General features: G+C 41.2%; 1 protein-coding gene across 1 annotated transcript in view; it reads left to right on the top strand.

The window, feature by feature from the left end:
* Nucleotides 1-22,813, top strand: part of PKD1L3 (polycystin 1 like 3, transient receptor potential channel interacting) — a 68,016-nt gene that overhangs the window by 17,078 nt on the left and 28,125 nt on the right. Inside the window, exons 12-19 of the mRNA XM_088829974.1 lie at nt 837-938; nt 1,361-1,539; nt 6,308-6,454; nt 14,136-14,338; nt 15,339-15,538; nt 16,248-16,428; nt 17,636-17,828; nt 17,926-18,160. Of these exons, the coding sequence (XP_088686100.1) occupies nt 837-938; nt 1,361-1,539; nt 6,308-6,454; nt 14,136-14,338; nt 15,339-15,538; nt 16,248-16,428; nt 17,636-17,828; nt 17,926-18,160 (1,440 nt within the window). The remainder of the gene's footprint in view (nt 1-836; nt 939-1,360; nt 1,540-6,307; nt 6,455-14,135; nt 14,339-15,338; nt 15,539-16,247; nt 16,429-17,635; nt 17,829-17,925; nt 18,161-22,813) is intronic.

The following is a 22,813-nucleotide window of genomic DNA, read 5'->3' as shown; positions in this document are numbered from 1 at the left end:
TAGCAGGTAGTAAAAATTCCAGTGAGACTTCTCTTAACATTTCTCTTCATGTCTACTGTCCCAAGGCCCAGGGACTTATTTCTTTTTCTCCATTTTTTTTCTTTTAGCCAAGGTTGAATCCTCATATGATTCATTTAGGTCAGGAATAAGCCAAAAGAAAACACACAGAGAACTTAACTATAATTAAATGCACATTTATCTCACTTAATACATTGGATATGAAAGTTATGGATAAGTCAAAAAAGTTATAATTTAAGGTAACTGCAATATGTAAGAAACCTGTATGGAATCTTTTTAAACAAAAAATCCTTTGACAGCTTCCTTCTAATTTCTGTTCTATATCTTTCTCATCCTTGCTTTCCTACATGTGGAAATTCTAGAATATGCGAATATGCTGTGGGCATGGAATTACCGATTTTAGTAAATAAAAATACGAGGCACCCAGTTAAGTTTGAATTTCAAATAAATAGTGAATTCATATTTAGCGTAAATATGACCCCAAATTATTCATCATTTATCTGGAATTCACATTTAACTAGGTGTCTTTTATCTGATAACCCTTTCTGGGTGGGTGGAATGTGGAGAGATTTAGAGGCCCAAGACCCAATCAATTGATTTTATGACTGTTTCATTCTCGTGGCATAAACCCTGGACTTTCAACCCCTAGCCCCCACTTTTATCACTTAACTTAGGTCTGCTTATCTGTTTTATCTTCTCCCCCCTCACCCTTGCTTTCCTCGGAGTCACCAAAGCTGCTGCAATGTATCCTCCTGCTTCTCGTTGGGCTGTAAGGAGTGAAGATATGCTGGTTTTCTTGGTTCTGCTTTTTCCTGCAGGTGAAGGTCACCATCCTGGCTGATAATGACCCCAGCTCTCAATTCCACTACCTTATCGAGGTCTCCACGGGCTATCGAAGAAGGGCTGCTACGACAGCCAATGTGAGTGAAGTAAAGGTTCTTCCCTCACTGCTCAGTGCCTTCTGCCATGCAAGGTGCACTCCAAAACCCTTGGTGACATCCTGGCACCCAGTCATCCTTCACACAGATCCCGGAGGGTGGTCTTTCCTGGTTCTCAACTGTCCATCTAGGCCTTCTCTGACGACCCAATGGTTAAGACTCCATGCTTCCACTGAGGGGACATGGGTTTGATCCCTAGTCGGGGAACTAAGATCCCATATGCCATGGGGTGCAGCCAAAAAACTTTTAAAAATTGTACATTTGAAGAGCCCTCTCTGCTTGTCTAAGGCTCCAGGACTTCGTCTAAGTACAGTTTTCTCTGTCTTCATCTTTCCCCTTAGAGATAAATCAAAATACTCATGTTATAACTTGCCGCATCTTATCTTTTCTTTGTCCTGGTTTAGGTAGTTATCACCCTTTATGGATCAGAGGGGCGGAGCGAGCCCCACCACCTTTGTGACCCCCAGAAGGCAGTCTTTGAACGCGGGGGACTGGATGTTTTCCTCCTGGGCACTCCATCCTCTCTGGGGGAATTACACAGCCTGCGGCTCTGGCATGACAATTCTGGGGTCAGCCCTTCTTGGTAAGTACCCAAATCAGGCTGGTGTGCTGCTTCTCTGTAGCATTCTGGGGAAAGACCTGCACGGCATCACAATAAATAACCATAATGTTTTGGATCAAATAGTAACAAATAACTGTTTGATTTTATTTTTATTTCTTTCTTTTTTTTTTTAATATTTTCTTGACTGCAGCATGCAGCATGTGGGATCTTAGTTCCCCGATCAGGGAGCAAACCCATGCCCTTTGCATGGGACGTACAGTGTCTTAACCACTGGACCACCAGGGAATTCCCTGTTAGATTTTAATTCAAAGCTGTCTACAAAAAAGAAAACCTGGGAAGAAATATTGAAAATTAAGATATTTTATGAGAGGTAGAATGATAGATTTTTTAAAAACATCTTTTAAATCCTTATTTATTTTGGCTGTGCTGGGTCTTTGTTGCAGGCAGCGGGGGCTACTCCAGTTGCAGTGTGCAGGCTTCTCATTGCAGTGACCCCTCTTTTTGTGGCTCTTGGGCTTTAGAGTGCAGACTTAGTTGTGGCGCACAGGCTTAGCTGCCCTGCAGCATGTGGAATCTTTCCAGACCAGGGATAGAACCTGGGTCCTGTGCATTGGCAGGGAGATTCTCAACCACTGGACCACCAACGGAGTCCCAGATTTTTTTCCATTAAATATTGTCACTGTTGTGAACAGAAAATAATAACAATGAAACACTGCCCCAAAGTACCATAAAGTTAAAAGTATCTCTAAATACAAAAAGCATCTTTAAAGAGTAAATTTAATAAATGACTATATAGAGAATATACTTTGGGTCAAAATGAAGAGCTTAAGGAGAGGGGAAGGAGTGGAATTACAGTTGGGATGTCCCTCAAGAGTTAGAGAAACGGTCAGTGATGAGTGTGTACCTGCCCTGTGCTGGGTCCAGATGCTCCCACATCTTCCTTCAGCAGCACTCTGAGAATTATGAGAGGTGAGTGGAGAAAGTAGATGATAAAAATTAATTCAGTATGGAGATCGTTGGTTTGTTGGGATTAGGAAAAAGGAAGGCAGTGAAGTCAAAGGTCTCAGTGTGTGTGTAAGTCACTCAGTCGTGTCCAACTCTGCAACCCCATGGACCCATGAACTGTAGCCCACCAGGCTCCTCTGTCCTTGGATTCTGGCTTGCCTTTCCCTTCTCCAGGGGATCTTCCTGACCCAGGGATCAAACCCAGGTCTTCCACGTTGTGGGCAGATTCTTTACCACTGAGCCACTAGGGAAGCCCCAAAGATCTCAGACCCAGGTTTGAGAACTGACCCAGAAACAAGTCAGTTGCTGAATATTTCCCACCTGAAAGGAATATGCATCCAGCCTAAAACTGTTAGCAAAAGAATTCCTTCCCAGGAATTCCTTGGCAGTCCTGTGGTCAGGACTCCACACTTTCACTGCCAAGGGTCTAGGTTCAATTCCTGGTTCAGGAACTAAGATCACGCAAGCTGCATAGCACGGCCAAAAAGTTTTTTTAAAAGTCCTTCTCTGAAAAAAAAAAAAAAAGTCCTTCTCTGCTAGACCAGAGACACCAACCATAAGGCCAGGACAGCCCGGTGATTTTCCTGCTGCTTCCATCCTGTTCAGGTATCTACAGAACAGTTTGTTTCACTATTGTTCCACTTTCTTTTATAAAGGTAAATAGGGTATATAGTAAGCACTTAAAAGATACTCAGCATCATCAGTCATCAGGAAATGCAAATTAAAACCACAGTGATAGCACTAGACACCCACCAGAAGGACTAAAACTAAAAAGTCTAACAAAACCAGGATGGGGTGAGGGTGGGGAGCAGTTAAGAGCTCTCACACACCGCTGGTGGGATGTAAAACAGTACAGCCTTGGTGAAGAACAATTTGGCAGTTTCTTATAAGGTTGAACATACATTTACCCTATGACCCAGAAATTCCGTTCCTAGTTATTTACTCAAGATAAGCGAAAACGTATGTCCACTCCAAGTCTTACACAAATACTTTCATAGCAGCTTTATGAAAAATTGCCTCAAACTGGAAACAACACAAATGTCCATCAGGTAAATGAATAAACAAATATTAGTGTGTTCATTTGGTGGAATACTACTCCTGACAAAGAAGAACAATCTACTGATACAGCGACATGGATGAGTCTCAGAAAGCATTATGTTGAGCAAAAGAAGCCAGACACACAGGAATATGTGAAATTCTGAATAAAGCAAATTAACCTGTAGAGATAGAAAGTATATCAGTGGTCACCTGGAGCCCAGGGTGAGCCTGAGGAGGGCTGACTGGAAAAGGGTGCAGGGGAACTTTTCAGGGTGACGATGGTGGTGTTTATTATACAGGTGTATACAGTTGTCCAAAATGCATTGAACAGTACTTTTTATTATTTTTATTTTTTGGCTGCACTCCATGGCTTGCAGGATCTTAGTTCCTCAACCAGGGATCAAACTTGTGCCCTTGGCAGTGAAAGCCCAGAGTCCTAACCACTGAACTGCCAGGAAATTCCCTGAACTATATTCTTTAAATGGGTGCCTTTTATCCTATGTAAATTATACCACAACAGAGTTGGGTTTTTTTCCAAGTGTGTTTATAAGAGAAAGTCTAGAGCTATATACACTAAATTATTACCAATAGTTATCCCTGGGTAGTAGGATTATGAATTTTTTAAGTTTTTCCTCAGGGTAGTTTTAGTTACTTCCAAAGTTTTAACAATATTTTATAATTATTAGAAGTACATTTTTAAATTTAAATAGATATTTCTCTTTGAGGAAACACATAAAGGAATTCACATCTATATGATATTTTCCATTTTTCTTACTTTTATCACTGGTTTATATCAATTCTAATTTTATATGGAGTCTTATAATATTTTTTAACTTATAATGACTTTATGCTCCTCAGGGAATAGAGATGTTGACTTAGTCATATTTGTATTCTCAACAGCACATACAGCGCCAAAATTATAGTAGGACTCAATAAATATTTGTTATAATTGATAATTACAGTCAATATTGTAACAATAAATATTTGTTACAATTCTCAAGAGTTACCTGTTCACTTCTAGACTTTGTTATTAAGGCTCTTTCAAAGAATTTTTTTAGTCAGTATTTTCTTTTCTTTGTTTAACTGCAAAAGTAATAGATGTTTGAATACAAAAAACTTGGAAACACAGAGAAGCAAAAGAACTGTCCACCCCCAATAAAAAGCAGACTGCCAGCATTTTTTCTTAGGAAATGACTATGCTCTCTGTATCTTTCTACTGATCATACTGAATGTATCAACTAGATTGTTCTGACACACACATTAGATTCTCTGTTTCTCTTCTGTATGAAAGACGGAGAAGAGAGAAAAAAACGGGTGACTAGTTTCTCACCAATCAGAAAATGAATATTTTCTCCTTTTTCGTACTTTGCTATTAAATGAAAGCTTTAACAAGTAGCTAAGTTAAATCAAATGCAACTTAGTCACCTGTGATTTTATTAACTGCTTCAAAAGAGAATCCCAGAAATAATTTTAGTGTTAAAGCGATCCATGCTCCTCACATAGGAAATAACTTCCAACTGAAATAAGAATTTTGACTAGAGAGATTTGAATAGTTTTATATAGACTTTTGGAGAAGTAGCATCCTTACAGTAAAGGAGATTAGCTGACTAGGTGCAAGATGAAGTCAAACAGGCAGAGCAGAGGTTCTGCATGACAGATTGGTTGATGGTTGAAATCAGGGGAGAAGGCAGAGACACATGGTAAAGCAACTGGGGTTGAAAAGAGGATGAAGTTGAAGCTGCAGACCCAAACAAGACAAGTCATTAATATAAACATTAAAGCCCACTCCCCATTTATACCCCCTTAGACCCTAGTGATGAAAGATGGAGGCAGATGGGATATTTACAAAGGTGGTGGGGCACTGTCACTTGTAGAAAGAAGGAATCTTAAGGAATAGAAACACACACTGATTATTCCAGGTTATGGAAGTCTGCATTCTGATATTTGGTATGTGAACTCCTTTAGAGCGTTGGTAAGGAAAACGTGGGATCAGATCTAGTTTCTTTCTTTGGCTCTTGCCCCTACAATGAAGCAGAATCTGTTTACTTGGACACCCTCTGTCAATAAAAGATTTTCGTTCTTTTATTTTTAATGCAGTATGATTGGCATACAACTTTATATTTGCTTCAGGTCTACACCCTAATGTTTTGATGTCTGTATGTACTGTGAAATAATCACCATAAGTCTAATTAACAAGCATCACCATTCATAGAGAAGTTTTTTCTCGTTGTGAGAGTTAAGTTCTGCTCTTGTGGCAGTTTTCATATATGCGACACAATATTATTAACTATAGTCACCATACTGTATGTTGCATCCCCTTGGCTTATTTTATAACTGGCCGTCTGTACCTTCTGACTCTCCTGACCCCGTCTACCCACCCACCCCCACACTCTTCCCCTACAACTACTAATTTGTTCTCTGTGTCTGTGAGCCAGGTTTTGGGTTTTTGTTTGGGTTTTGTTTTGCTTTGCCTTTACATTCTACATATAAGTGAGATCATATCTGTCTTTGTCTCTCTCTGACTTATTTCACTTAGGGTAATGCCCTCTATTCATGTCACAAATGGCAAAAGTCCATTCTTTTTTTAATAACTGAATGATATTCCATTGTATACATTATATATACCACATTTTCTCTATCCATTCAGCCATCAGTGGACATTGAGGTTGTTTCCATAAGGTCACTGCTTGTTACAGCAACTGATTGATGCCCACCCTCTAACATGATTGTCTTTATTTTACTGTAGGTATGTAAGCCAGGTAACTGTCATTGACATAGCAGGTGAAAGGAAATGGCATTTCCTGTGCAACTGTTGGCTGGCCATGAACCTTGGAGACTGTGAGCGCGACCGGGTCTTCATGCCAGTCTCAAAGAAGGAGCTCTTTTCCTTTAGGTACTGTTGAGAAATGATGATGTGCTACCTGTCTCTGAGGCTCTGTTCATTTTCTTCATTCTCTTTTCTTTCTGCTCCTTGGACAAGACAGTTTCAATTGACCTATCTTCGTTCTCCTGCCAGCTCACATCTGCTATTGAGCCTCTAGTGAATTTTCCATTTCACTTACTCTGTTTTTCAGCTGCACTCTTTCTATTTGGTTCTTTTAAAAAATAACTTCTGAGAACTTCCCTGGTGGTCCAGTGGTTAAGACTCCACACTTCCAGTGTAGGGGGCAACGGTTTGATTCCTGGCCAGAGAGCTAAGACTCCCATATGCCTTATGGTCAAAAAGCCAAAACAGGAAACAGAAGCAAAATTGTAAAAAATTCAATAAAGACTTTAAAAATGGTTCACATTTAAAAAAAAAACTTTAAAAAAATTAGTTAAAAAAATAAAAATAATCTCTGGGGACTTCCTTAGTGGTTCACTGGAAGACTCCACACTTTCAATGCAGGGGGCACAGGTTTGATCCCTAATCAGGAATTAAGATCCTGCATGCCACACAGTGCAACCAATAATAATAATTTCTGTATCTTCATTAATACTCTATTTAGCAAGACATCATGATCATTTACTTTAGTTACTTCAACATGCTTTCCCTTATTTCTTTGAACATATTTAAAGTAGCCAATTTGAAATCTTTATTAAATCCAGTGTCTTGGCTTCCTCAGTGACAATCTGTTGAGTGTGGGGTGCGTGTGAGGGAGAGAGAGACTATTTCTTTCCTGTCTAGTGGTCTTCTGTTGAAAACCAGACATTTTAAATTATAAAGTGTGGTCACTCTGAAGATCAAATTTCCTTCATCTCCCCCAGTGTTTGTCCTTAGTTTGTTGTCCTGTGTCTGTTTTGAACTAATTCTGTAAAATCTGTATTTTTGTCATATGTGAAAACCGAAGTTCTTGCTCAGTCAGTTCAGTGGTCAGCTAATGACTAGACAGGGACGTCTTTAAAGGCCTGAGCCAGTAAGCCTCCCAGCCTTTGCTGAGGGGTTTTGCACACATGTTGTGCCATGCCTTCAGCATGCAGCCAGGTAGCTGACGGCTCTGCCTCAGCCTTCACTTCCTGCCTGCTGAGAGCTTCAGGGTTCTTCCAGGAGTAGAAGTGTAGGGCCTGCTCAGGTATTTTCTGAGCAGTGCCCACATCCCTGGGCATGCACATGGCCTCCTATCATTAGATTCTCAGGACTGCGTCGAAGCTTTTCAAAACTCCTATAGACTTCTGACTTTCTCAATGAGACTTTTTGATGAGCCCGTTGTTTGCCTACCATATCAGGCAGCTGTGACGTTAAACAGTCGCCTCTGAATATTTTTGACAGTGCCCTCAAAGAAAAAGCATTTTTCACTGGATGAGTGTCCAGTCATATCAAATAAGGGCAGTCTTGCAAGTGGAGTTTTCCCGGGAACTACCAGACAAGTCAGATAATGACGGCTCTCTGGAAAGAACGCTTTTAATCTCCTTCTGCCCCCTCTAGTGACTGCCAGGCTGCTGGATTTCACTGTGATTGAAGGCTCTTGGTTTTCAAGGTTACCATGGAGCTAGGGAAAGGGAGATGGGGAAATAGGGCCAATTAAAATGCCGCAAAATTCACTGTTCTTACTGATATTTAACCGTTTTTCTTAGGTAAACACTCCCAGGTTGCTACAAACCTTTGGTTATTTACCTGAGTTCTGAAAATTTTGATTCTGACTTTTTAAAAGAAGTTTTATCATTGCTTTTGTGGAGGAATTTTCAGAGGTGTTCATTCCACTGTTTCCACTGACCTAAATGGATTTAGACAGTTTACTACTTAGAGCAGCAGCAGCAGCAGCCAGAGCAGTAATTTGTGGCAGCTCCCTGATTTGACAGGGTGATGTGATGAGAGCCAGCTGTGAGCTGCACATGCAGTAGAGGTATGTTACAAAAGAGGAACCCCAAAACCAGGAGACTTTAATCTGTGAGCTGCCAGAAAACCTGCCCATCCTTCCCTATAGAATAAGACATTATCTTTATCAGCCTGGAATGTAGGCAAATCTCTCAAGGGGTGAGAAGAAGGCATGTCTATCTTTATTACCCTAGAAAGTCTCTGGGAAGCAAGAAGTCTTTGTCTTTATAATCTGGAAATGTAAATTGTCTCCAAAGAGAGTTCCTGATTCTGTCTTTTTAGGGCTATCTGCTTACACAAAGATACTTGAAAACATAGTCCAGGAGCAAAGTTTGTATAAATGCCTAAATGTGAAGCATTCGTGGAGGACTGCCTTTCAGCACTGCCTCTGTTGTCAATCTACCTGTTATTCTTCTAAAGTATGTCGTCTTTTCTCTTTTTAGTATTTTCTCTTTATCCTTGATGTTCCAAATTTTACCATATTTCTTTTCACTGTGGATTTACCTTTTTTTTTAATCCTGTTTAGCACTCAGAGTGTACTTTTTAAAAAATTTATTGTGGTAAAATACACGTAAAATGTGCTTTTCTGGGGGGTGGGGTGGGGCATGCTGCATGGCATGCAGGATCTTGTTCCCTGACCACTGGAAGCCTGGAGTCTTAACCACCGGACCTCCGGCGGGGGTGGGACTGTCTATATGCACTTTTGATATAGACAGTCATGTGTTCAATAAACAAATTCTCAGATGTCACTTCTGAAAATACTGCTCCTCTGACATTCCCTTGCTATATGCAGTCTTTCTAACGATCCTGGATCCTCCATGTTTTTAAGCCATTCTTGCATGCGTATCTTTTTTGTCTGTTTGTGGCAGTTCACTGATTTTCTCTTAAACCAGTGTCTCTTTCTCCTAATTATTTTGTTTTGAGGACCACATTTTTCCATTTTAAGATTTCGAATTTATTTTATTTCTGGGTTTTTCATCATTTTTTATTCTTTTAAAGTGAACATTATTCCTTGTATCACTTTTATATCATTATTTACTGTCAAATTCTTTGTTTCATAGATGTATAAAATGTAGCAGGGATTGGTTAAATTGACTTGCTCCAGATGGCACATAAGAAACTGCAGAGGCTCAGGTCTTAGCCTCTCTCCTGTTGAAGATTCTTTCTTCTAAAGTACATGGCCGGAGAGACGCCCGGCTCCCAGCGGCGCAGACGCGGGAGACGCCCGGCTCCCGGCGGCGCAGACGTGGGAGACGCCCGGCTCCGGCGCAACCGACCACGTGCAGAATCGTGGCTGAGAGGAGCTGCCCCGCGCCCAGGGTTAGGGCGGTGGCCGAGAGGAGCTGTACCACTTCCAGGAGGCGGTGGCTGCTTGGGCACCAGAGGGCTGAGAGGAGCTGCTCCACATTCAAAGCAGGAGGGGCGGCCTTGAGGAGATACCCCTCCTCCAAGGTAAGGTATAGCGGCTGCACCTTGCTGGAGCAGCTGGGAAGAGATACTCCATGACCAAGTGGAATATAAGAATCCAGTGTTCTGGGGAGGAAGGAACAAGATGGCGGAGGGATAAGACCGCGAGACCACTTTCTCCCCCACAAATTCATCAAAAGAACATTTGAACGTGGAGTAAAGGCCACAAAACAACTTCTGAATACTGGCAGAGGTCACCAGGCTCCCAGAAAAGCAGCCCATTGTCTTCTAAAGGAGAGAGAAGAAATCCAGCTCCACCCACCAGAACACCGACACATGCTTCCCTAACCAGGGAACCCGGACAAGTCACCCGTCCAACCCCACACACAGCGAAGAAACTACATAATAAAGAGAACTCCACAAACTGCAAGAAGAGGGAAAGGCCACCCCAAGCAAAGCAATATAAGCAAGATGAAGAGGCAGAGAAATACCCAGCAAGTAAAGGAACAAGATAATTGCCCACCAACACAAACAAAAGAAGAAGATATAGGGAATTTACCTGATAAAGAATTTCGAATTTTGATGGTGAAAATGATTCAAAATCTTGAAAGCAAAATGGAGTTACAGATAAATAACCTGGAGAAAAGGATTGAGAAGATGGAAGAAAGATTTAATAAGGACTTAGAAGAAATAAAAAAGAGTCAGTATACAATGAATAATGCAATAGATGAGATCAGAAACACTCTGGAGGGAACAAACAGTAGAATAACAGAGGCAGAAGACAGGATTAGCGAACTAGAAGATAGAATTGTAGAAATAAATGAAACAGAGAGGAAAAAAGAAAAACAAATTAAAAGAAATGAGGACAATATTAGAGCCCTCTGGGACAATGTTAAACGCTCCAACATTCGAATCATAGGAGTCCCAGAAGAAGAAGACAAAAAGAAAGACCATGAGAGAATACTTGAAGAGATAATAGTTGAAAACTTCCCTAAAATAGGGAAAGAAATAATCACCCAAGTCCAAGAAACCTAGAGAGTCCCCAACAGGATAAACCCAAGGCGAAATACTCCAAGACACATATTAATCAAATTAACAAAGATCAAACACAAAGAACAAATCTTAAAAGCAGCAAGGAAAAAGCAGCAAATAACACATAAGGGGATTCCCATAAGGATAACAGCTGATCTTTCAACAGAAACTCTTCAGGCCAGAAGGGAGTGGCAAGACATAAAGTGATGAAAGAAAATACCCTACAGCCCAGATTACTATACCGAGCAAGGATCTCATTCAAATATGAAGGAGAAATCAAAAGCTTTACAGACAAGCAAAAGCTGAGGGAATTCAGCATCACCAAACCAGCTCTCCAACAAATGCTAAAGGATCTTCTATAGACAGGAAACACAGAAAGAGTGTATAAACTTGAACCCAAAGCAGTAAAGAAAATGGCTATGGGATCATACTTATCAATAATTACCTTAAACGTAAATGGGTTGAAATTTTCAAAAAGGCTAGGAAACAATTCTCATAGCCATCAATAGTTCAGTGTTGAGTTCATGAATAGTTTTTAAAGTTTGGGACAAACTGTAGTATTTGCTATTTGAAGTACTATTTGTAATTGGCATATTACGATGTAACATTGGTCTTCATTTCCAACTTAAAACGCCTAAAAATGCCTAACAGGTTTTTAGATTTGTGAATTTTAGTTGATATGTATTTTATGATGTTACTGAACCTGCAGAAATATTGAAATATTTCAGAGAACTTATTCACTGTACATTTAATTTATTTATAAAAGTTATGAACTGTAGAAAGTTTTACTTGTTGGGTCAAATGCTTGTTGCTTCAAATGCTTGTTGCATTTGAAGTGCTAGTTACAAGAAAATCAAATACCTTCAATGTATAAATGCTATTAAGTTTTTAAAGGACTCTGGAGTATAAGTAAGTTTGTTTAAAGAAATTTAGTCTATTCAACCTGAATCAGCTCTGTCAAACATTAATTAAAAGCCTCATTTAAAATAAATAAATAATGGTGGTGGGAGGGAGGGTTGGGAAGCTGGCTGGAGGTGGAGGTGGAGGTGGTGAAGTTTATTAATCTAATTAAAAATGAAGTTGCATTTCCATTTTCCAAAACCACCCATTCACCAGCGTACTGTGTCACTAGACATTATGTACGATTTTACTTTGCAACAGAAACCATTACATTTAAAAATTCATTACAGCAAGGTTAGTTAGACACATGATGGATGCAGCTTTAATCCTGCCATATATTATTACAGTTAAAATGTAAATGATGAAAAATATTTTGTGCTTATCAGCATTTATGTGGAAATGTGTTTTACGGTGATATATGGTGTTATATTTCTATTATTGTGATGAAAAAGAAAGCAATACAAAAAGACGAAGTGTTTATTAAAACATGAAAAAAAAAAAGAAATAAATGGTTTTGCAGCACTGAAGAGATTATAGAAAGTAAATAAGCTAGATCAGACCTGTTTTATGTAGTAATTTTATAGTTTATTTTAATTATTTCAGTTGTAAAATATTGTTATACTGTTCATTAGTTCTGATTGTTCATATTAAACTATTGTAATGCAAATAAATAAATAATTAGAAAAATAAATAAATAAATAAAGTACATGGCCTCCCCTGGGCCATTGGATCTTGTTGCAAATTGCTAAGACATGGGATACAATAGTAGCGAAAAAAAAAAATCGCTACAATGCAAGTAGCAACTGACGTTTTTCTTTTTTTTCAATGTATATATTTTTTGAACTTTAAACTTTGTTTTGTATTGAGGTATAACTGATTAACAATGTGTGGTAGTTTCAGGGGAACAGCCAGTGTACTCAGCCATGCATACACATGTATCCATTCTCCCCCAAACCCTCCCTCCCATCCAGGCTGCCCCATAACATTAAGCAGAGTTCCATCTGCTGTTCAGTAGGCCCTTGTTGGTTATCCATTTCAAATACAGCGGTGTGTACATGACCTTCCCAAACTTCCTCACTATCCCTTCCCCCCAGCAACCGTTTTCTAAGTTTGTGAGTCTTTTTCTGTTTTGTAGCTTTACTTGTATCTTTGAGCAACCTGAAACACTTAAAAGTCTTTGTCAGACTGTCCCACAAAATTAGTTTATTCTGGACTGAAATATTGTGTTGGCTGCCTTTCTCAGCATTAGATTTATAAACATGTTTAGGAATTTGGGGTTGTAGGTTGGTTTCATTTTTAAATCTCAATATCTCTCTCCTCCACATATCCCTGACTAGTACTTTTTTCGACTTTTTTCATTCAGCCCTTCACATGACTAGTCTAGAACTCAGGTTTATTTTATTACACCATTTCGGAGCTCCTGTTCCTCAGAGAAACTAGTGATCTGTCGCACACCTTGTCGTGAGCCAGTGGATCTCTTGGCTGTATTCCTGGTCGAGGGGCTGCCCACCCTCACCTGCCTCCCTCCTTACAAATGTGGTAGTTTTTTTGTTCCGCAGAATTCTTCCATGAGCTCCAGCCTCAACCCCGGCTTCAGGCAGCGAAGTTGGCTTTACCCGCCCTCCCTTTGCCTCCCTCCATGAATCACTTTCAGTTACTTTCTGGGAATTAAACTTTGACCTGTGTATGCCTTCTTCCAAACCTGGAGCTCAGAATCCTGTGGCTTCCTCCCCACTTACCATCTTGTTTCTCATCCCATCCCTCTTCTTCAGAGACATTTATTTTGTTTTTAAGCCCAGCTAATATTTGAATCATTTCTTTTTATATTGTATTTATAGTTTCTTTTGAGAGTAGAGAAGGTTCTCCAAGTATGAGTTTACCTTACATAAGTTTACCTTACCTTGTAACTATCTTGAGTGGAAAAAATGAAAATGTTAGTCATTCAGTCATGTCAGCTTCTTTGTGACCCCAGCCCGCCTGGCCTCTCTGTCCATGGAATTCTCCAGGCAAGAATACTGGAGTGGGTTGCCATTTCCTACTCCAGGGGATCTTCCCGACCCATGGATCAAACCCAGGTCTCCTGCATTGCAGGCAGATTCTTAACCATCTGAGCCACCAGGGAAGCCCCTATATCTTGAGTGGAAGCTTAATGCAAACTTTCTAAGAATAAAAAAGATTTGTCAAAACCTCTGGTAAAGCCAAAACAAGGTTTTAGTTTTAAAATCTCATAAAGTTACCCTTATCCTCAAAACCCTTTTACCCTGTGGTAACAACAACAGCAGCAAAAATCATACTGTGTCACCTGAAAGCTTCTTCACAAAGGTGTTGAGCAGTGGCCGAGTTGTTGATGTGTCGCTTGCCGCCAGGTGAACCACATCTCAAACGAGGGCATGTTCAGAATGAAATCTCATGCATTTCTTGTTCTGATTTATCTTGTTAGACACCTGTTCTCCTCCATGATCATAGAGAAGTTCACCCAGGATTGCTTGTGGCTCTCAGTCGCAACTCGACACCCCTGGAACCAGTTTACGAGGGTCCAGCGGCTCACCTGCTACATGACCCTCCTTCTCTGCAACATGGTCACCAACGTCATGTTCTGGAAGGTGAACAGTCCCACTGCCAAGAGAGAGGAGCAAGCTCGGGGTGAGCCCTGACGTGTGCTGTTTGTGGCATGCAGTCCCTTTGCTACACTCCATTCCTGCCAAGTTTCCGAGTTAGAAATGGAATCACGACGGGCCTTCGTTTTTCCTCTGCTGCCCTCCCGTTAGAGTACTCATCTAATTCTACTCTTAAGTGAGAATACTCGTTTGCTCTAACATTAGAATACACATTTTCTCATTGACCTCCCTCATTAACAAATGAAATGGCCCTAGAGACACCTCAGGATCCTGACTGTTGAAATAACTTGCTATCCTTAGATGATCATAGTTAATTGGTCAATAAATACTTAAACTGCAGGACATAGAAAATGGACTTGTGGACTTGGCAGGGGTTGGGGAGGATGGGATGAGCTGAGGGAATAGCACTGACATATGTACACTACCATGTATAAACCAGATAGCTAGTGGGAAGCTGCTGTATAGCGCAGGGAGCTCAGCTCGGGGCTCTGTGATGACCCAGGGAGGCAGAATGGGAGTAGGGGTGGGAGGGAGGCAATGAGGGAGGGGATATATTAATGGATACTTAGAACTGACTGTATCGGAGAAGGCAATGTGGCAAGCCACTCCAGTACTCTTGCCTAGAAAATCCCATGGATGGAGGAGCCTGGTTGGCTGCAGTCCGTGGGGTCGCTAAGGGTTGGACACGACTGAGCGACTTCACTTTCACTTTTCACTTTCACACATTGGAGAAGGAAATGGCAACCCACTCCAGTGTTCTTGCCTGGAGAATCCCAGGGACAGGGGAGCCTGGTGGGCTTCCGTCTGTGGGGTCATACAGAGTCGGACACGACTGAAGTGACTTAGCAGCAGCAGCAGCAGAGCTGACTGACATTGTTGCACAGCAGAAACGAACACAACATTGTAAAGCCATTATACTCCAATTAAAATAAATTTTAGAACAATACTTAAACCTGGGAGAGGAGTGTCTCGGAGACAATTTTAATGGTCGAGGATGAGGGTTGACATCATGCTTTTTTTTTCAGTGGGCCCGTTTGCTGTGACCTGGTCTGAACTGCTCGTCAGCATCCAAACTGCTGTCATCTTTTTCCCCATCAGTCTTGTGATCGGGCGGCTTTTCCCGTTGATCCAACCACAGGAGCCTCTGCCTGTATTTCCTCTCATCCAGGGCTCCTGCCCCTCGGATGCTTCTTCAGAGCCTCTCTCTCTCATGGAGGTGGTTGAGGTGAGCGTGGTGTCAGAGTTTACAGGTAAATGTCATGCTGCCCTCCCCCATGTGGTGGAGAAGGCCAGTGAACACGAGACTCTCCGGCAAGGCTCCGGAGCCCTATTAACTGTAGTGGCTGTGCTCTAATCCCTGTGCCCTGAGCCATCGTCATCCTGCCTCCAGTTCTTTCTCTTGATTCTGGAGTGTTCTCAGCACTGACTTGAGTGCAGAATGCCCTGCTCTGGAGGTGCCTTAGTTTTTTGATGTTTGCTCAACCTCTTCTTCTTTCATCCTAGATTCTCTCCTAAAACTAGTTCTGAAGCTACTCTGAGGTAACTGCTTTGTGAAAAAGGAGAGACAGTGAAAAATTAAGGTCATTTACACTAAGCATAGGGCTTCCCAGGTGGCACTAGTGAAAAAGAACCTGCCTGCCAATGCAGGAGACTTTAAGAGACGCACATTCGATCCCTGGGTCGGGAAGATCCCCTGGAAGAGGAAATAACAACCCACTCTGTATTCTTGGCTGGAGAATCTCATGGACAGAGGAGCTTGTAGGCCTACAGTCCATGGGGTCACAAAGAGTCAGACACAATTGAAGCAACTTAGCTTGCACACACACTGACCATATGCCCCTCAGAGGAGATAAACTGCTTCATGACTGTCTGTAATTTCTCCCAGTCCTGAGTTTAATGTAAACTGACCTTTCTCCTCTTGGTTCCACTTACAGGAATTAAAGGAAACTGTGGGATTCCTGCTCAGGAGAAATACGTACCTACTCTCAGAGTGTGAACCATCTTCATGGCATTCTGACAGCATAAACGAGCTGCTGAAGCTTTTGTCTGGCCTCATCTGTTCTTACTTAGAGCATCCAGGCTGTCCCCAGCAGGCAGGACTCTACTGGGCAAATGGTAAAGTTCAGTAAGTTTCAGGATCTGATCTTTCATCTGCCCCTACCCCACACACACCCGCCACCCTTACTGTCACATTCATTCTTACCTCTCAGCATAATCAACAGGCATGATACCACCTTCTCCTACTTTTTCATTTCCTTAAACTTCCAGTAGAGGGCAGATAGCTCTGCTACCTCTCAGAGCTTTTTGAGACAGCATATCTGGTCTTACAAAGTAAAGGTTAAAAGAAAAACCCACCAAAAATGTCCTCTGTATCAGAGCCCCCCCTGCCCCATATTTCATCTGCTTTGTCAGAGGCTGTGAAAGTGTGTCATTCTCTTTATTCTATGGAATGATGAGATTGTGTGATTTATGAATTCTTGAATTTAGTTTGGGCCTTCTGGGCAGTCTACTTCCCTGATGGCTCAGACGGTAAAGCGTCTGCCCACAGTGTGGAAGACCTGGGTTCGATCCCTGTGTTGGGAAGATCCCCTGGAGAAGGAAATGGCAACCCACTCCAGTGCTCTTGCCTGGAAAATCCCATGGACGGAGGGGCCTGGTAGGCTGTAGTCCATGGAGTCGCAGAGAGTCCAACACAACTGAGCGACTTCACATTCACATTCCAGGCACTTACAAGTTCACATGTACTACAGTTCTGATGAAAAAACTCAATTAGCTTTAAAAATTACTTTGATTCTCTATCAAAGTAATGTAGGATTTTACAAATCGTTGCAAATATACCAGCATGCTCAGAGAATACAATTCTGTATTCTTCAGTCTTCATTGACTAGGAAATTTAACCTCATCATCAGTTAACAGGGGCTTGCTTCCCTGATAGCTCAGTTGGTAAGAATCCACCTGCAATGCAGGAGACCCTGATTCAATTCCTAGGTTGGGAAGATCTGCTGGAGAAGGGATAGGCTACCCACTCCAGTATTCTTGGGCTTCCCTTGTGGCTCACCTGGTAAAAATTCCACTGGCAATGTGGGAGACTTGGATCCAATCCTTGGGTTGGGAAGATCCCCTGGAGAAGGGAAAGGCTACCCACTCCAGCATTCTGGCCTGGAGAATTCCGTGGACTGTATAGTTCATGGGGTCACAAAGAGTCATACACAACTGAGCGACTTTCACTTTCATCAGTTAACAGATTGCTCATTTCTATCAAGAATTTCTGTTTCTTGAAGTCTTCCACTTGCTCACATGTCAACCTGGGCTGTATTTTTAGTGGTTCCTGAAAACCACCATCATTTCTGCAGTTACCTGCTCAGAGTTCTGCAGAGGCTCCAGTCTCACTTACAGACACCGGGTCCCACCCAGGCCGATCACCCCAGTGACTTCCTTGATGCAGTCCGCCAACTGCAAAAACTCCAGGAACTCTTGGAAACCCACGTTCTTCCCACAGAGCAAGGGCTCTCCAGGTAACACGTCCCACTGGCCTTTACCACGTGTAGTCTTCCTAAACCTCTCTGTCAGCTGTTGACTAGGTTGGTTATTCCTTCAACTTCTGTTCTTAAGGGAGGCAACCAGTTTCCCCATCCTGAGCCCAGAAGAAGGGAAGCAGTGTGTCTGTAAAGGCTGGCACAGATGGTTGACATACTTCTGCTGGCTCCTTCTGGGTGTCACTAGCCTGGCCTCAGCCTTCTTTACAGCACTTTATAGCCTGGAACTGAGCAAAGACCAAGCCACCAGCTGGGTTATTTCGATGATACTGTCATTGTTTCAGAACACCTTCATCAGCCAGCCAGCAAAGGTACGTGAAATTGTCACACTAGCATGGGAGGAAACACTATAGTTGCGGGAAGCTTGGGAAACCAGGATCTGTGGGTGTCAGTCCAAGGTGCCTCATGGTTCTGACAACTTGACAAGAACAAAACACTAAACAGAAATTGACAGGGTGAAATTTGTTAGGGGTGTGTGTGTAGTAGTCATGGAAAAAACTTAACAAGAGCTAGTGAGACTGGTAGAAGTTTAGCAGAAAAGTGGGGGGGGAGTTAAGGGAGACAAGTTAAAAAATCAATAACAGAGCATCCCAGGTGGCACTAGTGGTAAAGAACCCACCTGCCAGTTCAGGAGACCCAGGTTCAGTACCTGGGTCCAAAAGATCCACTGGAAGAAGGCATGGTACCCGACTCCAGGATTCTTGCCTGGAGAATTCCACAGACAGAGGAGCCTGGCGGGCGAGAGTCCATAGGGTCACAAAGAGTTGGATACAACTGAAGGGACTCAGCACACATGCAAAGAAAAAAAATCAATAATAAACTACTAAATAAGAAAACTTACTTTAAAAAAAAATCTTCCTTTTCCTTAAACTTTAAGGAAAATGTCACACACAGAAGTGTAGGAAGTAGTATAATTAATCCTAAATTCCTGTTGCCCAGCTTCAACAGTTACCCCACAATTCATGGCCAGTCTTGTTTCATCTATCTTGGAAAAAAAAATACCAGACTTCATATCATTTTATCCATAAAGATTTCAGCCTGTGCATTTTCAAGAGAAACACTCTTCTTTTTAAAACATAAATATAAGCCATTATCACACCTAAATAAATTAACAATTTCCCAATATCTACACAACAGTGTGAATGTATGTAACACTGCTGAACTGGTCACCTTAAAATGGTTATATTTTAAACTTAAAATGGTAAGTTTTTTGTTATGTGTATTTTACTACAGTTTTTAAAAATCCAGTCAGTGTTCATATTTTCCCGGTTGTCTCCTAAGTGTTTATAGTTGTTTTTTCAAATCAAGATGTAAATAAGGTCCATGTGTTGCAGTGAGTTGCTCTGTTTCATGTTCTTTTTTAAAATGTTTTTATTTTAACTGTGCCAGGTTTTTGTTGCTGCACACAGGCTCTTCTTTGAGGGCTGTGGGCTCAGCAGTCATGATCCAGCTACCTAGTTGCTCTGTGTCATGTGGGATCTTCCTCAACCAGGGTCAAACTCATATCCCTTGCACTGGCAGGCAGATTCTTAACCACTGGACCACCGGGGAGTCCTGTCTCATGCCTTTTTATACTTAATCTGGGAACTTTCCTGGTGGTCCAGTGGGTAAGACTCTGTGCTCCCAAATGCAGGGGGCCCAGGTTTGATCCCTGGTCAGGAAATTATATCGCACATGCCACGACTAAGACCCAGTGCAGCCAAATAAATAAATAATAAATAAGTTTTTTTTAAGAGACTTTAAAAAATAAGTAATCTATAAGTTCTTCATCCCTTTATCTCTTTCCCTCATTCTCTGTTCTTGCTACTTTTCTTACAAGGTATGTGTGTTAAAGAAACCAAGTTTTCCTATAGACTTTCTGACATTCTGAATTTTGGTGACAGGATTACTTATGCTTTAAGAACCCACAAGCAGACCTGGAGAGCTTTTAAAACATTTGGTGCCAGGCCTCTCTCCAGACCAGTCAAATCATAATCCCTGGAGATGGGGTCCAAGGCCCAGAATGTCATAAACTTCCCAGGTGATTCCAAAGAAGAGCCCCATTTGAGAAGCACTGATCCTAAAAGATGGACAGAGTAGGTAGACCTTAAGTAAGAACTGCTGGAAGAGACAGACCAAAAAAATAACAGGAGCTCTTAAGGAGATTCTGTTATAGCAGACACACAGAGAAAGACTTTGAGGAAATGAAAAAGGCGATTTGCCAATTTTAAGAATTCAGAATTTGAACTGAAGATGTCATTATTGAGAATCAAATTAATGGACCAGGATGATCAAACCTAAAATAATGCAAAACATAAAGAAAAACAGACTTAGACAGTAGATCCAGTTAAGAGGAGTGGTAGTAATTAAACAGTCTAAAAAATTCCATTGTTGCAAACAAATACTGAATTTGTTGAAAGGCCTTAGCTATTTCCAGGCATAACTAATCTAAAAAGATACACACCGAAATGGAGGACAGAAGTTCTGGAGTGCGGCCCAAGGTTCTGAAATCAGCTAGTTGCCAGGTGATGGCTGCTCACCCGTGGATCACATTTCGGGAGGTATCTAGTTTCTCTGAAAAGTCAGTATTACAAGAGAAAAGTTCATGAGGGAGAACTGTTCTAGGTCCTTGAAATAAATCAGCCATTTTTAATATGGATTAGACAGTATACTAGGAAGTTATTGGTCATTTCCTTAAGTGTGATAATGATATGAAAATGGCCTGATTATTAGGAGGCCTTGAACCTTGCATATGTGTGCTCAGTGACATCTGACCCTGTGTGACCCCATGGACTGTAGCCTGTCAGGAAAACCCCATGAGATTTTCCAAGCAAGAATACTGGAGTGGGTTGCCATTTCCTTCTCCAGGGGGTTTTCCCGACCCAGGGATCAAACCTGCATCTCCTGCATCAGCAGGCAGATTCTTTACCACTAGCCCTACCTGGAAAGCTCCAGTTTGTAGGAGGCACATGCTTAAAAACAGGCAGTCCTTGCCTTGAACTGTTGTAGTCTGTGCAAGAATTTCAGTTACCATGGTTCAATTAAATAACACCAGTTGCCAGCAAGACAGTTCCAATCTCAGCATGGTATATCAACTATGAGTGATTACAAAAAACACCAGCTGCTGCTAGACCTTCAGCCCATGATTCACTCCATACACAACATGTATTTTTAGGTGTCTGTCATCCGTGACCGGTCCTGTCACATCTCCAAACCTGGGTGGCTGCTCACTGGTCATCCCGTTTATGTACAGACAGCCAGTTGTGTCGCTGTGTTACTTTCTTGTCTCTCAGTCATAAACTGTGACACTTGACATTAAATGGATAACGGAAAGAGGAATTTGGCCAAAAAAGACAAAAATGCAGCAAATTAACAACATGATAATGCAAAGTGAAATTTGAATAGAATGTGAATGGAGTTATCCGAGAAGCAGCTGCCCATAGGAAGATTGCCTGTGTTCAGGGGACTATACACAGCGGCCAGATGAATTTAGTGAAGTCGAACTTACCAACTTAAATGAAGAAATTGGTTATGAGGAAAAGGGTGATGACGTTCTGGAGGAAGTACCACTAGCAAAAAAAAAACTAATATTAAATGAACTCTAGGAGATATTTCACAGCATTGAAAACAGAAAGGATAAGAGGCTGGAAGGCAGTGCAAATTTAAAACAGTATGACAGTTCACCAAATGGATAGAAAAGATGCTGTCCCCAAATTCTAACTTACACAAAGAGGAAGGACAGCATTGTTCAAATTAGTCTTGATAAATGTTTCTTTTCAAGAAATAACTTAAATTTTTAATGTTTCTGATGTTTTAAGTTACATACTAATTCTACTGCTTTTAAATTTTTCCTGTACCTTTATAGCCCATGATAAGAGATTTTAATGTTTTGACATGAGTCTTTTTTTCTCCCCACCTAAGGTAGAAGATTGTCTTTATTTTTTATTTCTTAATTTAGTTGGCTGTACCAGGTGTTAGTTGCAGCGTGCAGGATCTAGTTCCCTGACCAGGGATCCAACCCAGGCCCTCTGCCTCAAGTGCATGGAGCTGTAACAACTGAGCCACCAGGGAAGTCTCCTGAATTTTTAGATGTCACAGAACAATCATAATTTTCCCCACTGATGATTACGATCACCTTGCACAGTTTCAGCTTGCAAGATCATTTATGTGATCCCACACTGCCATGCAAAGTGAGAACTACCTTTAATTAGGTATGAAATGTCATGATGTCTGTTATTTTCAAATGGTTCAAGAAAGTAAATACGGTGAAATGTTAGCTTTTGTATCTTCCAACTTTTATGTATGTTTAAAAATTTTAATAAGGAATTATATACTCAAATGTAAGAGTTTGTAGAAGAAAAATTATATAGAACTATTTTTAGAAGAAAACATATGGGAATATCTATGTAACCTTAGGTTAGGCAAAGAGTTCTTGTGTTGTTCCTGTGCTCAGTTGTGTCCAACTCTGTGACCCCATGGACTACAGCACACCAGGCTTCCCTGTCCTTCACTATCTCCCAGAGTTTGCTCAAATTCATGTCCATTGAGTCAGTGATGCTGTCTAACCATCTCATCCTCTGCTGACCTCTTCTCCTTTTGCCTTCAATCTTTTCCAGCATCAGGGTCTTTTCCAGTGGCTCTTCACATCAGGTGGCCAAAGTATGAAAGCGTCAGCATCAGTCCTTCCAATGAATAATCAGGGTTGATTTCCTTTAGGATTGACTGGTTTGATCTCCTTGCATTTCAAGAGTTGTTTTATATTAATTCTACTGAAAGTACAATTCAGAAAAGAAAAAATCAATAAATAGGGCTTCATCAGAATTAAACATTTTGCTCCATGAAAGACACTTTTTAAAATTTAAGTATAGTTGATTTATAATGTTGTATTAGTTTATGGTATACAGCAAAATGATTCCATTATATGTGTAACCTTTTTCGTATTCTTCTCCATTGTTTATTAATGGGATACTGAATATAGTTTCCTG

Source organism: Moschus berezovskii, chromosome 22 (assembly GCF_049115385.1).
Source record: "Moschus berezovskii isolate FMDL1 chromosome 22, NW_MosBer_1.0, whole genome shotgun sequence".
Taxonomy (NCBI): Eukaryota; Metazoa; Chordata; class Mammalia; order Artiodactyla; family Moschidae; genus Moschus; species Moschus berezovskii.
Note: the sequence above shows the minus strand (reverse complement) of the source record. Positions and strands in the feature narration are given on the sequence as shown.